Genomic DNA, 17222 nt, shown 5'->3' on the forward strand with positions numbered 1-17222 from the left:
AAATGTTTATTTGGGCATCAAAAACAGTGGGATCCACGTGTAATTTTTCATAATATGCATTTCTGAGAATGCTTTGAGACCCCTCCTATGGGAGAAGCGTCTGTCTATATGAGTCCATGAGCAATGACTACTATGTTGACTTAGGTTAGGAGATGCAGGTGATAAAAGGTTTAGGGAAAAAGTATGGAGAGAGCTTTCAAAATAGATCTGTGGTGACATAATATTCATGGACAATCAAAAGTTATGCATTGGAGGAGTATTTGGCACAGTGCTTGAGAAGCAGCTTGGCACTCACACTGCGTATTGGAACACCTAGGTTCAAGACCTGGCTCTGGTTCCATTTCCAACTTCCTGCTTGTATACCCTTGGGGGCAGGAGCTAATGGCTCAAGTACCTGGGTCTCTGCCACCTACATGGGGATCTGACTGCACTCTGGGCTCCTGGCTTTGTCCTGGCCCATTCTGCTGTTATAGGCATTTGGGGAGTGAACAATGGATGAAAGATCTCTTTCTCTCTCCCTTGAATGAATGAATGAATGAATGAACAATTTTTAAAATCTTTTAAATAAAGATTTATTTATTTATTTGAAAGGCTGAGTTAGAGATCTCCCATCCACTGGTTTACTAAATGGCAACAATGACAGGGACTGGGCCAGGCCAAAGTGAGGAGCTGGAAGCTTCTTTTGGGTCTCGACCATGGGCTCAGGGGCCCAAGCACTTAGACCATCCGCTGCTGCTTTCCCAGGCACATTAGCAGGGAGCTGGATTGGAAGTGGAGCAGCCGGGACATGAACCAGTGTCCGTATGGGATGCCAGCACTGCAGGCCATGGCTTGACCTGCTGCACCACAGTGCCAGCCCTGAAAAATTTTTAAGATATGTATTGTGAAAAAAGGCTCTTTCAATCAGAAGGAAGAGCTGACCTGTTCCATAACGTCCATCGTCCTCCTGTGTCTGGCTCCATGCATACGGTTACAAGAATGTAGGTTACACAATGGCTCAGTTGCCTTAACTACAACTGTCCTGGCTATAGGCCTCCCAGAGATAAACCTCAACCTCCAATATTGGACAGAACCCTGAATGCAGAATGAGCCAAACTGGTCCTTCTCTGTCTTGGGGGAGAATATAGACTTGTCTTCTCTGGAATCACTGTTTTCTTCCCTGTCATACCTCTAGGTTCACCAGTCACGCACTCACTGAAAGCTCTCTATTTTGTTGCAGTTATTAGCGCTCATCTTGCTAGCTTCTCTTGGTTTCTGCCTGTCTCCTATGAGATTTAGACTATCTTCCATTCATACTCTCTGATTAAGTTAACCATTAGTTCTAATGTTGGAAACTGTAAATTCAGAGGCACCTTCTCCCAGATCCTATACTTTTCCTCACTGTATTTCTTCCCTTGTCTGGCAGACAGCTAAGGTTCCTCCATGAGCCATGCCAAGCCATCCGTGTGTTCCCACATCAAATATCAAACATGATGCAAGCATATGATATATATGAACACATATGAACACATATAATGTGTGTTATTAGGGATGAAGGCCTGGGTTGGTAAATGTGCCTGTGTGAAGCCATTACTGATCCATGATTAGACAGTAACGTGGTACCAGTGCTAAAATCGGGATATTGGTTATTTTCTTAGTGAAGTGTACTTAGGTCATCCCATGTCATGTGTGAACCTTGGAATTAGAAAAAAAATCTCAGATGTGCTTCTGTATCCTTGACATGAACTTCCACATCATCATCCTCCATTGAACTGCATGCCTCCTCTTCTTGTTTTAAATCTCTTTGAGGTACCTTAAGCTTGTATGAAACAGCAAAGACAGGAATCCATAAGAGCAACCTTAAAAGGACAGTGTTTTTGTTTCATTCAAAACCTTTTACTTCTAAATTCCACTAATACACAAAACAAATCAAACCCCTGCCCTAGTGCTAAGAAAATGCACTATTTTGATTAATTATCTGGTTAATTCATAGTTATAACGAAAATTCCCAGGCCACCTTCCTAAGATATAACCATTCATTTTCCAGTGTTCCTAAGTATAGTATTTAGATACAATTTCATTTTGAGACTATGGTCCCTCCCAGCATGTCCAGTGACCCCACGTCTTGCTCTGTATTTTATCTTTCTTATTACATTTCTGGTTTAACTTTTAGCTGCCATTTATCTACTTTTTGTTTTTCATTGAAAGGAATATCCTGGATAAAAATTTCCTTGAGTGAGATTTTCTTGTATCAGCAATGATATTATTACTGGGTGCCTTAAAATATGTAACATTTAGCCTGAGGCTTGACCTATGGGATATCATGACTGACAATGTCTTAGTCAACATGTACTATAGTCTTCTATCTAAATTGAGAATTTAACCATGAAACCTCTCTTGACTATACCTGAAAAATTAGATCAGTGATAGGAAAAAGTCATCTTTTAAAAAAATGGAAAATTTTATCTGTTCAATATAAGCTCTTAAAGAAAAAGGTCAGAAATAGCCATGTTCTTTATATAGACTACAGGTTTGACTTCCAAGAGACTTGCCAAGATGATATGGGATTGACATTTCTAAAGGAAACTCATATTCCAGGAGAGGTTCCACCAATTCCTTCATTAACAAGGGGCTGGGGGTTCCACAGTTTGTTTTCAAAGAGGAGTGAGACTTCAAATAAGTTTCACAGGGGGAATATTAGGCATATTTCAAAAATGCAAAGTAAGGTAATTGTTTCTCTAGAATAGTCAGCTGTTACCTAAGGACTAAAAGGTAGATCAGTTAGGCTGGGGATTTTAAATTTTCATTTGCACTTGAAAGGCAGAACGGGGGAGAGAAAGAGTCAGAGAGAGAGAGAGAGACATACAAGGGTCTTCCATCTATTGCTTCACTCCCTAAACACCTGCAGCACAGCCAGTGCTGGACCACGTGACTGCTAGGCCCCAAGGTCTTGGGCCATCACCTGCTACTTCCCAGGATGCACATAAGCAGGAAGCTGGATCAGAAGTGGAGGAGCCGGGACTGGAACCAGGCACTATGGGATGCAGGCATCCCAACCAGTGACTTCAGCCGCTGCACCAAACGCCTGCCCTGAGCTTAGGGATTATTAATTTGCACCCTGATGTCAGCATGGCTTGTCAGCAAACATGTACATGTTCTTTTAAATAATAATTTCAGATAATGACCGTGAGGCCCAGGAAATTGGGAGCCAGTTGAACAGCTTGCATTGAGGTGGTAGCGCCACTGGCCATTTTTTTTTTTCCCCAGTGTTTCATGCCTGGCTTCCATTAAGAAATTATACCTGTAAGAATAGCCTTATTTCAGACTTAAGGTTCACAGAAACATTTCCACTTGTATTCTCAGGGAACTCATTTTATTTGGCTTTTTTAAAAAAATCAAATAATTATGCTCCTAGGGCCACCAAGGTGTAAGCAGATTTAGAACTGAACTGGCAGCAATTTAGAAGTCAGTGTTAACTGTGGTCTCTTGTCACCTTGCACAGAAGGAGAGAGGAGAAGGGGCATCAGAGGCAGAGGCTGTTAACAAAGAGGTCACACACAGGCTGGGGCCCTTCTGACAGCATGAAGGTCCGGGCAAAGGGGACGAGCCCCCAGTGTCTCCACTCAGGACTGTGAAGGGAGATCCAGGGCTTTCCCACATCTGTCTCCATCATGACAGCAAGAAGCTCTCACTGAGACTTCCCTGCTGGCAATACAACTTTGTTCTGGTCCAGTCATCTATCGCCTGCTTGGCTACGGCTGTCCTCCCAGAACGGAGGAAAATCATGAGGCCACCATTCACCAAGAGGGATTCTACGCAAGTCAGGAGGTGTACAGCCAAGGCCGGCCGCCTAGCCGTGGTGAACATGAAGCTGGCCTGAGTCGGAGCTTCGGGACACGAGTGGACCTGAGCTGTCCAATACAGGAGCCTTTAGCACTGTGCTGCTAGAGTACTTGAGATGTGGCCAACACGACGGAGGAACTACGAGAGTGACAGAACAAGTCTATGGAAAATGGAATTAAAACGAGTTTACTTTTGGTATAAAATTTTTTAAGCCCATGTGTAGTTTTGTTCCTTTTTTTTTTTTTTAAAGATTTATTTATTTGAAAGGCAGAATTACAAACACACACATACACACACACACACATATCTTTCAGGTCTCCCACATGAGTACAGGGGCCCAAGCACTTGGGCCATCCTCGGCTGCTTTCCCAGGGGCATCAGCAGACAGCTGGATCAGGAGTGGAGCAGCTGGGACAGTACCCGGTACCTATACGGGGTGCTGGCATTGCCCTCTACATCACAACGCTGGTCCCTCCATGAACTTTTTGAAGCACCCTCATATACTAGTGAGCATGGGGAGTCAAGGAAGAAATTCTCAACCTACTAAAAAACACTTTCTTTAAAAAAAAAAATGCTGCTAATGGGACCGGTACAGTGATGTATTGTGTTAAAGCCCCAACCTGCAGCACCAGCATCCCATATGGGTTCCAGTTTGAGTCCTGACTGCTCCACTTCCAATCCAGCTCCCTGCTAATGTGCCTGGGAAAGCAGCGGAGGATGGCCTAAGTCCTTGGGACCCTGCATCCATGTGGGAGACCCGGAAGAAGCTCCTGGCTCCTGGCTTTGGATTGGCTCAGTTCCAGCCATTGCGGCCATCTGGGGGCGTGAACCAGTGGATGGAAGACCCCTTTCTGTTGCCATCTCTACCTCTCTCTGTAGTCCAGTCTTTCAAATAAATAAGATAAATCTTAAAAAAAAAAAAAGTGCTGCAAAGGTGAAACAAGAGCCTTGCGTAGCCAACCTTTCTGCACACCTCTTGCAAACTCAAACATTGCAATGGGATCTCTACAAGGCCAGAGCTGGGAAGACTGCTCTGTTCTATCCTGGGCCAACCCAGACCACCTGAGTGACTTCCTCTTTTATGTTTAGGGGTGGCAGCACCAGCCTGGGATCTGAGACTGGCAGAAATGGAACCATGACTCCCACTTCCATGACTTTTTCTTAAAAACCCATAAAGCCCCTGCTGCCTTGAAGCATGGATCACACTCCATTCTCCCTGAAATCCACATACCTTTTCTCTTCCTTATTCCTCTGGTTGCATCTCACTCGTAGTTTCTTCCATTGATGTCTACTGAGCTCTTTCTTTGCACCAAGCACAGTGTTGGGTGTGAAAGCTGAGATACCAGGAGATCCCATTTGAAGAGGCAGATACATAAATAAGAGTCACACAGAGCATGGTATGGGGGAGACAGACTAAGCCGCAGCCCGAAGGGGGACGCTGACTAACAGAGGAGTCACCAGAGAGCCGACCCTCGAGGGTCCTCCCGAAGAAAGCCACACACGAGCAGCAGCATCCCAGGTGGGAAACAGAGCTTGTGGAAGTGTCTGCATAGAAGGGATGTGGAGGGAAGGAGCAGCCAAGACAAGGCCACAGAATTCCCACTTATAAGACATCGTAAGAGGAGAAAAAGAGAATTATTCGAGACTTTCACCAGTTTGTAGAAGCCTCCTCCCAGTTACTCCAGTTTAGTGCACATCTTTCCAGCAGCTGAGAAATTCTCATTCCCCCGGGGCCATACAGAACTCGGGGTTTCTTGGACGTCTGGTAACACCGTTGTTGCCCAACAGCATTCGCAGACTGCCTGTTGTGAACCAGTCAGATACTCACTATAGCAACCACGCCAAAGACTGGCTCCCTAACCTCGGGAGTGCATGGACAGGCCCGGGAGATGTTAACACTAGGTAAAGCACAGCCAGTTTGGCAGGAAACCGTAATTTTTCTCTTTTCTTACTCTTGGAAATCAAATGCATCTGTTTTGCAACATTGTGGAGGTAGAGCTAGCCTGCCCCAAATCACTGTTCCCCATGCTCAGCCCTCTTTCCCTGCAACGAATGATCTGAGCAGACAAGGTAGATGTAGCCTTGCTGAAAGAACAGTATTCTTGGGGACTGCATTCTTAAATCTTCCTTGCTTAAATCATTCTCTGCTGTGTTTCTTTGGACAGGCCATTATACCACAGTTAATACTACAAAGAGGGCCGGCGCCGTGGCTTAAAAGGATAATCCTCCACCTTGCGGCGCCGGCACACCGGGTTCTAGTCCCGGTCAGGGTACCGGATTCTGTCCCGGTTGCCCCTCTTCCAGGCTAGCTCTCTGCTATGGCCTGGGAAGGCAGTGGAGGATGGCCCAAGTGCTTGGGCCCTGCACCCGCATGGAAGACCAGGAGAAGCACCTGGCTCCTGGCTTCGGATCAGCACGATGTGCCGGCCGCAGTGGCCATTGGAGGGTGAACCAACAGAAAAAGGAAGACCTTTCACTCTGTCTCTCTCTCTCACTATCCACTCTGCCTGTCAAAAAAAAAAAAAATACTACAAAGAGGACCTCAACAGAGTGGAGAGGGGAGAAAAGAGGCTTAAGTTAGAACAAGTCCAAAGTACCTTCCCCTTCACTTAAAAAAGCAAAATGGGATTGTGTAAGAAACTGAAGGCAACAGACGTAGCACAAATTAGTGCTCTGAGATTATTTGTTTGAGTCTAGTGAAACTTTCCATAGTCAAACAGTGACTTAAAAAATAATTAGCATGCCTTCATAGAGTATGAACAATAATAGGGTGGCATGGATCTCCAACGGGGTGCTTTAAGAAAATCTATGGGAAATGGAGCTACAAGTTTGTTTTGTGCAAAACATAATTATTGAAAAATATGCACATGAGGGCTCTTAAAGAGTTCATAGCAAATGCATATTATGGGAAAAAATGCATGATTTTCAAAAATTTTTGCACCAAAAATAACCAAGTTTTATTTAGTTGAAAGACAGAGAGGCAGAAAAAGGGAGATTTTTAGTTCACTGTTTGACTCTCCGAATACCTACAACAGCTACATCTGGGCCAGGACGAAGCTGGGAGCTGGCAGCTGGGAATGCAGGTCGAGTCTTCCATTTGGGTGGCAGCTACCCAAGTACTTGCGCCATTACTTTGTGCCTCCCAGGGTGCACATCACCAGGATAGAAGAATCAGAAGCAGAGCCAGGTCTGAAACCTGTGACCTGGGATGTGGGCATCCTAATTGCTGCTCCAACACCAGCCCGAAACTTATCTTTCAGTCCCCTTTTCTAAGAGCTTCACTGTGCCATGAAATTCAGCAGTGAGTAGACTCTTGGTTCTGAAAGGCTGGAGTTGTCGTGAAAACATTGCCATGGCTCCAGCTGCAATCCAGGAGCCAACTCAAACCTGCCCTGTGGAAGAACCACGCTGCCGACTGCTCTCCCCTCCACGCTCCTCCTGCCGACCACCTTCACACAGCAGGTGAGGGGCGGGCATGAGGCACCCCCGGCAGCCAGGCAGCTGGGCGGCTGCAGCAGCTAAAGTCAAGGCATTACCCGTGGTGAGAAGACAATTTACTGAACCCAAATCTAAAGGTTTTCCTGTCTAGAGCCATCAGGGATTGCTTTCACGCCAAGTGCTCCGGTAGCTGGCTTTGGGTTCAAATCTCCATTGTGGAATTTGAACCATCTAAACGTCCATCACCACAGAAAAAGCTCTAAGGGTCTTGTTAACAAAACAGAATGAACTTCTGCCAACAGCTGAGAAATAAATTCTCCTTTCCTGCTGCCCAGACCACAACCTAATGAGGGCTCCCCAGCTCTCTCTGCAGTCATAAAATGAAATGCACAGGCTTTTCCTTTGATGTGTTCCAGTGTAAAAGTTTAGGGCTGATGCCTTTTCATCCTTAATTTATCTTCCCTTGTAAATATTTCTGTACCATTTCCAATATCTTAAGTATACACATTTTTAAAAATAATTCGCTCCTTCTTCTGTTTCAGTTGTATAACTTTATGTTATGGGGCAGATTTTGGGCTAAATAAACATACCTCCGGCTACAGCTCTGCACATACCGCTGGCAGCAAATTAACTCAAACAAATGTTTTGGCTGGGTAGTGAGGTTGCTTTTTAACAATCCTCTGTTCTTGTCAGAGGGCCCAAGGATACACTCCCTGCACTCTCAAAGGCTTCTCTAGATGTTATTTTCTGCCTTGCTAGTATTCAGGTCTCAAGTTCGTCAAGCTGGCTGGTTTCAAAGATCACCACCAGAGGGTGCCACTGGTTTGCTCCTAAAATGTTTTTGACTATAGGGCTTGAAGCAGGGTAGGTCACCCTGCTACCAGGAAGTCCCTACAATAGCATTACTGTCCACGGACAGAACAGCCAACACGATCTCACTTTGTTTTGATGGCATGTCGTAACAACCTCAACTCAAAAATCTCTGTAGCTTGTCCAAAGCCAACTGCAGTAATTTCTGTCTTTGCTGTAAGTGAAGCAGGAACTGCTACTCTCCCAGCTTTGGTTCAGCCTTTACTATGAAACGATGACCCCAGAATCCTAGCATCCTCTTAACCACACCAAACAATGAAACAGCGAAGTAAGGAGAGAATCTGCCTTCCCATAACAATGTTCGTCTCCAACAGTGGAGCTTACAAGCATCCCATTTTCAGCACACACGTCTTGCTTTGATGTAATTTTTGACTTCTAGATAGCATTCGGATCCATCACCTTCAAATTCTCTTACTGGTGTATTTCTATGGTTCACTCAGATTTGCTGCAGCTTTTCTATTTGATATTTTCTGGGATACACAAAGGAGGGATGGGATTCAGTATCCATTTAGCTAGAGAGAGCTTGCTTGGAAATTCTCTGTAAATTGTACTCAGAAACCCTGGTGTTGTCACATGAACTATCAAAGCAAATCAGTGTTCAGTGAAGCTTTTCTGTGAAGGACAGCATGAAAGATGTCAGGCTTCGTAAGGTATCAGGGAGGAACCTTTCGCTATTGTAGCAAGAAAGTGGGCACACGTGTAAGTGGATGTGGGTGTCTTAGAATCCCTCTATCTCTAGGGAAAGGTGCTAGGCTGCAGTTTGCTGATTCCTGCAAATGGAGAATCTTACAGTACACACTGATCTACAGACACAATTCAGAGATGCCCCTCTTGTGCTGTGCTTTGGTTTTGACCTAGTGTGACTCAATAGGTGCTGCATCTGAAAGCTCACGGTTCCTGGCGGGAGTATCTCTGGGATTCTCTCTCCAGAGCTTTCCCAGTTGGAGCCAAAGGAGCCTTGGCTTTCAGAGTCTTTCTGTTTATGTCCTGTGAAGATCTTTTATGGCAACACAGGGAATGAACACTAGGCGTGCTATGCACCAGCAGTGATAGGGAAATTAACAAAAGATGGTTCACCTTCGGACTGATGCGTGGCGATCGGAGTCTGGGTCTCCTTGGAGTAGGACACTACTTCCCTCGGCAGGAAGTCCACTTGGGTAACCTTCGACACGCCCAGCTTATGCAGTCGCCTTCTGTAAGTGACAAGGGACAAACACTTAGAGAGCGGAGGGACTCATTTTAGAAACACTAGCAGTAATACAGGGAAGCATAAAACCAACCCCAGACAGGGACAGTTCTGAGTACAATGGCCGGGGCCATGGTGCAGAGCTGGCCTGGGGTCAGGACACTGGGCTGCCAGGCCCAGCTTGGCCCTCATTTGCTGGGTGATATCAGGTAGGCCCCTCATCCTGACACATGAGGTCTTAGTCCAGGTCAGAAGAGACCTCTTCCACTCTGAGCAACTCTGATGCCACGTGGTGAAAATATAGAAAGAGAACTGTCATTGGCAATACAGGATCCTAGCTTCTTAGATTGGAGGGAAAAAACAGAATTACTACTTCTGGATTCTGAAGAAAAGGGAGTCAGTGAGATGCTCTCTATGACACTGGTGAGAGGATCGTATTCGAGGGGGTTTACCACTTCTCAATGCTCCGGAAAAGGAACCAAAACAGACCAGCGTGTGAATTTGTTTGAAGGACACTGACACAGCAGCCCAGGCTCAAAGTGACAAAGTCTCAGCCTGGTGTTTCAAAATCTCCTGTGACCAGGTAAAAAATCCTGTCTGAGTATTTCTGCAGGACTTCAGGAGGTTTCAAATGTCTGCACACCCATTATGTCATGTCTTCGTGCTACCTCAGGGAAGTGTGGGGCAGTGGTTATCATCTGCATTTTATACATAAGGAAAAGGAGATTGAGTTTAAGCGAGAGGCCCAACTACAGACAACCAGGAGGTGCTACAACCAGGGACAGGACACTGATGACCGAGTCCTGCTCTATCACTCTTCTCAACCAAGCCAACCTTCTACCGAGTGTCCTTAATGCTGAGTTTTGAGGTGCTGCACGAATTAGAAGGCCCTCCTGCATCACCCAGGAAGTACCCAGTCATGGAGACAGCAGCCTCTAGGGGCTGAAAACCCAGACGGTGGCCCCACCACCCAGCAGCTGCTGTGCTAACTGAAACAAGTCCCTGCTCTCTCGGTGCCTCCACTTCCTCCTCTGTCAAATCGGGGAACAGTACTTCCTAAAGTGATTGTATGGGTAGTGCATGTGTACCACACAAGAGGTCTTCAGAGAGCTCACGAGAAATACCTATCCATGGCTTTCGAAGTCTTTTTGCACCAAAATAATTGGATCTTTTAAGTTCACTTTCCCAGAAACTTGTTGAAGTGTCCCTTATAATGAATACACCACACACATATTATCTATATACATGTGCATAATTCACACATATATGCCATAACATGGTTTATGGGTCAATATTTTTAGCAAATGGATTTAATGTTATTATCATTAGACACATTCTACTATAGTTCTTTTTTTTTTTGTTGTTATTTGACAGATAGAGCCAGACAGTGAGAGAGACAGAGAGAAAGGTCTTCCTTCCGTTGGTTCACTCCCCAAATGGCTACCATGGCCGGCACTGTGCCGATCCAAAGCCAGGAGCCAGGTGCTTCCTCCTGGTCTCACATGTAGGTGCAGGCACCCAAGCACTTGGGCCATCCTCCACTGCCCTCCTGGGCCATAGCAGAGAGCTAGACTGGAAGAGGAGCAAGTGGGACTAGAACCCGGTGCCCACATGGGATGCTGGCGCCGCAGGCAGTGGATTAACCAAGTGAGCCACGGCGCTGGCCCCTCTACTATATATCTTAAACATATTCAGGCATGGAGGCTGACATTTTGGTGCAGTAGGTAGAGTTGCCACCTATGATGCTGGCATCCCATATGAGAACTGATTCAAATTCCGGCTGTTCCACTTCTGATCCAGCTCTCTGCTAATGTGCCTGGGGAAGCAGCACAAGATGGCCCAGGTACTTGGATGCCTGCAACCAATGTAGGAGACCCAAATGGAGTTCTAGCTCCTGGCTTTGGCCTGGCCTAGCCCTGGCCATTATAGCCATTTGGGGAGTGAATCATCAGATGGAAGATCTCTGTCTCTCCCCATTTCATTCTGTAACTATACCTTTTAAATACATAAAATAAAATCATAAAAAGTTTCAAGGCTTAAAGCATGTGTGCGTCTCTGTCAGAGAAAGAAAGGAGGGTTTAATAAGCATTTAGCCTAATCCCAGATTCCTTAGCTCTCCGTGATCAATAAGTTATATCCTAGACAGCAAAGCCTCTTTCCTTTTTATTTACATCATTATTAGTAGACATAGAGTGAGAGAGAATGTATACCACAGCAAGGAATTGCCATGGACAAATTCCCAACTATTCTAGAAAAATATAGTATTTTCCTTTCTATGAGCTACTACAGCCATTGTAGTCCTGAGATCTTGTGAGATCCAAGATGTGCACAAAGCAAATACAAGCAAACAGACAAAAGCCGCTGTAGAGAACAAGTCAGGGGGGTCAGCAGGACTTCAGCCTCGGCTCCACTCAGGCCGGGACCAGGAGGGCCTAACACACAGAACTGTGGAGCCCAGAGAGGGAAGGAATGTTGGGCTGGGTCCCAGCACTTCCACGAAGCTCCTCACACAGAATTAGGGGGAACACAAAAATACACACTATAGGCTGAGCATCCTGCATCCAAAATCCAAAAATGGTGCTCAAAATATTTTGAATTTCAGATGTTTGGATTAGGTGTGCTCAGTTCTATGTAAATAGAAATGTAAATGTAAATATCTATGTAGATAGTCTACGTAAATGTTCTAAAACCTGAAAAACTCTGAAATCTGAAAGATATCTGGTCCCAAGTGTTTTGGATAAGCGATACTCAGCCTGTAGGAACAAAATTACTAAATGAGACAACAGGCTCAAAGTTTCAGTGTAAGAAACTCAAGGCATTATTGTAAAATCATCCTGGGTCGGAGACGGATGATTTCCTTGACGAAATGGGTCTTTCTTGAAGCTTATGAAGAATAGAACGTGGACCCACACCCCGGAACTGCTTCACACAAAGTTGTTCCTCCTGTTTCCTAGCCCAGAACAGCTTCCTGAGGTCCTAGTAGGTTATTGTTTATCACAAGCAAAGAGATGGAGAAGAAATGTGGCCCAGGAACATAACGCCGTCACTTCAACTTGGGGCCACCCCTGGCACAGAGAGATCTCCCTGGGCCCTAGACTCCCGAGGGTATCAGCATGAGGCTCGGGGAGCTGCAGGCTTTGGTTCAGTGATACACGCACCTGCAGGCAAGGGCTTCTGGGACATTGTGCTAACAGGACATGAGCAGCAGGCACCGCTTGAAGAGGGACCAGCAACAGACACTGGGCAGTAGGAGGCTGACTCTTAATAGGTAATCCATCATGGCTAATTAAAATCAACTGGTGAGTAGTGTCACATAATGGGGGTCATACAGAAACTGGGTTCTCATAGCAGCTGAATGACAGGTGAACCAACAAGCCCTGAAAGCCTTATGTTTCCTGTCTGTAAAATATCTTTTTTTAAAGATTTATTTATTGACTTGAAGGTCAGAGTTACAGAGAGAAGAGGAAAGACAGAGAGAGCACTCTTGTATCCATCTGGTTCACTCCCCAGTTGGCCACTACAGACAGGGTTGGGCCAAGCCAAAGCCAGGAGCCAGGAGCTTCATCTAAGTCTCTCATGAGGGTGGCCGGGGCCCACCATCTTCTGCTGCTGTTCCCAGGCCATTAGCAGGGTGCTGGATTGGAAGTGTAAAATGGATCTTCATCATAGAGTTGTGATGATTAGATAATGCTAATACTTGCAAGTCACCAGTTCGGTGCCTGGATATAGTACCTGGATGCTGGATCCTGAGTTCTATTTTTAATTTGTCTTTGTAAGTGATTACCATCAAGTTTCTATTTGTAAAGATTTGGAGAAAGTAGATTCATGAATGTTTTAAAGACTCTTTAAGAGAGGAGAGCTGAAAATGATCTCTGTCAATAAAACACAAGAACCACGCTCCTAATTTCTTTGCATGGGCGCATGTATAGGTTTTGACTGCTTAAGAGATTCCATTTGCTTTTGCTTTAACTAAAAGTACTATTGCTGTCAAAGATCTGTTTTCAAGACTTAGCTTGAATAGGTAAGTTGATCCACTGAAACAAAATATCTTCGGTTCTCAGTAATTACTGAAAGTGTCAACCAGTTTCTCACTGATGCTTTGATTGTGAGTTCAGGGTCTCAACCCCACCCAAGCCATTACAAATAATAAAAGCCGAGTTGTCCCCATGCGATTCTCCCAATGTACCATGGTTGACACATTAGACCTGTGCTTCTCCTGGCTGGAGGGTGAATGTGTTTCTAATGATTTATAATTTTAAAGAAACTCTTTATGACACTTCTTGGAGGGTACTGGTAGATTACTGTATCTTTCCATCTTGATAAGACTGTATTTATATCAAATGCTGTTATTGTTTATGGCTACTTTGTTATAGTTTTAGAAAGCAAGTATTTACAATATGCCATTTTTCATACAGTATCTTATTTTAACCTCATAAAAAGTTAAAATTTTATAACATATTCCAATTTTACAGCTGAGAAAAACTGGTGCTATTAAACAATTTTCTTAAGGGGCTTGTGTTGTGGAATATTGGGTAAAGCCATTGCTGGTATACTGGCATCCCCTATGGGCGTTGGTTCAAGCCCTGGCTGCTCCACTCCCCATCCAGCTCCCTGCTAATGGCCTGGGAAGGGCTGCAATGGATCCAGGACTTGGCTCTACGCAACAGTGAAGTCCTAGGGCCATGTCCTTGAAAACTGTGCAACCTTGACCTTGTATTCTATTCTGAAAACAGCATCCACTCATGGAGGCACCAGCACCTGTGTTCATTTTAGAAGCATGAGAAAGGATTTTTGAGATGTGACCTGGCTCAGATTATTATTAAGATGTAATGGAAGAATTATCTTTCTGAAGTAAGGGTCATTCAATTGCTTCCAGCCCGGTTGCAGAAAATTCTAGAAAGGCTGACCAGAAGGTGGTGCCCTTTCACAGCAAAACATCCTCCTCAGCTATGTTCTATACCAGCCTCAGGTCTGCAAATCTCAGCTGATGCATAATCCATCCGTTTAAACAACCTTACAATATATTTAGGGAAATTTCTTCAATTTTCCTAAAACCTTTCTACAATTCTATCAGCTTCAAAATTACTACATAACTATATGCAAGAAATAAAGTACTCATGTATAGTAATTATTTCCTTTAAAAGTTTGAGCATTAAGTATCATCTTTTTTTAATGTTTGTTCCAAGTCTCACAATTCTTTTATTCAAAGGTGCAAGTTGCACTACCTGGCAAAGTAAGGAGGAGTGAACAAAATAGTGTTAATACTATTAGAATCCCCATTCCTTCCATCTAATTGGGCTACAGGTTCCATACTGCTCTTCGGGTCTGACTTGGGGACACTTTTACTGCCTTCACACCACTTGTACTGCAGAGCTCATGCCTTGTCCACTGGACACACAGGTTCTTCTGCCATCGCCCCTGAAACAGGCCACTTGTCTGTTGTTCATGACTTGACTGCAAACTTGCCTATTTATCCCCAATTTATTTCTGTACCTTGAGGCTTAATTCTGTGTCAGGTACATAGGAGGCATTAAATAAATGTTTGAAGGAGGAAAGGAGAGAAAGAAAGGAGAAGATAAAGAGGAAAAGGCAGAAGAAAGTATATGGAAATAATAGCTGATACATGTTCTGGCTGACTATTATATCATTATTATCACTATTTACTTTTACCTTGGCAAATTCTTCCAAAATAATAAGAGATTTTTACCAAAATTTAAAAATTTCTGAACTGAATTTATATAGTGATTGTATAACTGTAAGAAAGCAAACAGATCACCTAAGAAGTACAAGGAAGCCATTATAAATTTAGATTAATTGTGACTACATTTAACCAACTTAGAGAAAATCCAAATGAGAAGTCCAGTTCAGTAGCATTAGCGCTCCTTTGAAGCAAGTTCAAATGTAAATGCAGTTCCCCATTTCAAGCCCACTGAGTCAGAAACCCCGTGTGGGGCCCGCAGTTTGTGTCTTAGTAAGCCTGTCCTTGGTCCTCTCCCCAGCCTGGTGGTACTGATGCCCACAGAAGTTTGGGCACTGCTGGCTTAGGAACAGTAGAAAGATTGGAGAGGTACAGACATCACTGTTTAACCAGAATCGCATGGGTCTCTCACCCTGCAGCAAATCCTAGAGGCTTGGTGCCACTGAAGAGACCCCTGGAAAGCTTCAGCTCTGTGCTGTGAGCCAGGTGAGTGAGACGGGAAGATGAGTGCTGGATAAAGTAGACGGCAGTGGACAAAATATTAAGCAATGGCTCAAGAGCCTATCCTAGATCTGAAACTAAAACACAAGGCAGAGAGCCCCAAATTTGCTAAGCAGTGGAAGTAGGGATCCCTCACTGGCTACCTGGCATTGTCCTGAAAGGACCCAGGCCCCACATCTCCCCAGCAGCCCTCAGCAGAAGTCCTGCAAGCTTCCTCTCCACCGGATCCCATTCTCTTGGCCAAACCAGCTGCCTGAGCAGTTACACTGCACAGGTTGAAAGTTTTCTTCCAAAAAGGAAAATTTGGTCTTCATAAGGAATAAAAAGTAAAGCGACTTATAGTTCGAGATGATTTACCACCACTCAGATAGCAAAAACATTCAGTTTACCAGTAGCAAAACCCAACCTACCAAGATTCTATTTTTTCATTAGACATCACGAATCTCAAGAAGAGAAGCCTTCCCTTGCATTGATCACATTCCCATTCTTCTTCCTCTGATTCAAAGGACGCTTAATCTATCCACCCACAATAACGTTAACATGACTTTACTATTTATAAAATTCCATTGTCCAAGGCAGATGAAGCCCCAATTGTGGCTTATGCATAGACTAGATTATCTGTGCATATTTAAGAAAGTTATGCAGAATTACTCCCAAATAAAAGGATTCCATCTTATCACTAACAGCATGAAAAACAAACCCAGCAATTCAAATTCTGATAAGTATATACCATGTGGCTCTTCTTCCATTTGAAAGATAAATGAAATTCAAGAAAAATCTTGCTGATGTGTGGAATGGGCAGTTAAGACGCCTGCCTCTCATATCAGAGTACTCAGGTTCCATTCAAGGCTCCAGCTCCTGACTCCAGGTTCTATTAATGCTCACCCTGGCAGGCAGCAGGTGATGTCCCAGGTAATTGGGACCCTGTTGCCCTTGTGGAAGACCTGGATTGAGTTCCCAGCTCATGGCTTCAGCCGATGCCCAGTGGTTGTGGCATTTGGCAAATGAATGAACAGGTCTGTCAGTCTATCTGCTCCTCAAATAAGTACAAAGTATTTTTTTCTAAAGAAAAAATCTGATATTTAAAATTGTTATTAATATTTTACAAACTTTTTGGTCCAATGAAGAATAAATCCTTGCAAAGACAGGATAGTCATTTGCTAAGGTGGATACCCTGGGCTTGTTTCTATTTAAAAAATAACCTCCATTCCCTCCAAAGCTATGAACGACAAACCTCAGCATCTAGAGCCATGGTATCTACATACTGTAATAGGAAGGCAGGGTTTGTTTTGTGTCTACATGTGGAATGCTAAAGAAAACTCACCAGATTTCAAAAAACTACCATTTGGTCGCCTTTAAAAGAACTGAAATGGGACAATAATGTGGACATGTCAAGGACTTTGGTTTGTGTGGAGTTGGACATAGAGGGCAAAGGGAAGTGGGACTCTTAAGATCAAACTGCCTTAATTTTCTTTCACTGAAATAAAATAAAATTTATATACTGTAAATTTCTTACCCTTTAAAAGCATACAATTTAGTGGTTTTTAGTCTATTCACAGTTTTTCAAACAACTATATAATTACACAACCTTTTATCAATTCCCAAAGATATCTTGTACCCATGGGAAGTCACTTCCCAGTGTCCCCTTCTTTGGGCCAGGGCACTACTTTCTGTCTACTATTGCATACATGGATTTATACAATATGT

General features: G+C 44.1%; 1 protein-coding gene across 5 annotated transcripts in view; it reads right to left on the minus strand.

Annotated features, from left to right (window-relative positions):
* Window positions 1–17222, minus strand: part of DYNC1I1 (dynein cytoplasmic 1 intermediate chain 1) — a 341106-nt gene that overhangs the window by 241711 nt on the left and 82173 nt on the right. For all 5 annotated transcript variants that reach the window (XM_062178067.1, XM_062178065.1, XM_062178066.1 and 2 more), the window contains one exon: window positions 9208–9323. In XM_062178067.1, coding sequence (XP_062034051.1) covers window positions 9208–9323 — 116 coding nt within the window. The remainder of the gene's footprint in view (window positions 1–9207; window positions 9324–17222) is intronic.

The sequence above is a fragment of the Lepus europaeus genome, chromosome 20 (genome assembly GCF_033115175.1).
Source record: "Lepus europaeus isolate LE1 chromosome 20, mLepTim1.pri, whole genome shotgun sequence".
NCBI lineage: Eukaryota > Metazoa > Chordata > Mammalia > Lagomorpha > Leporidae > Lepus > Lepus europaeus.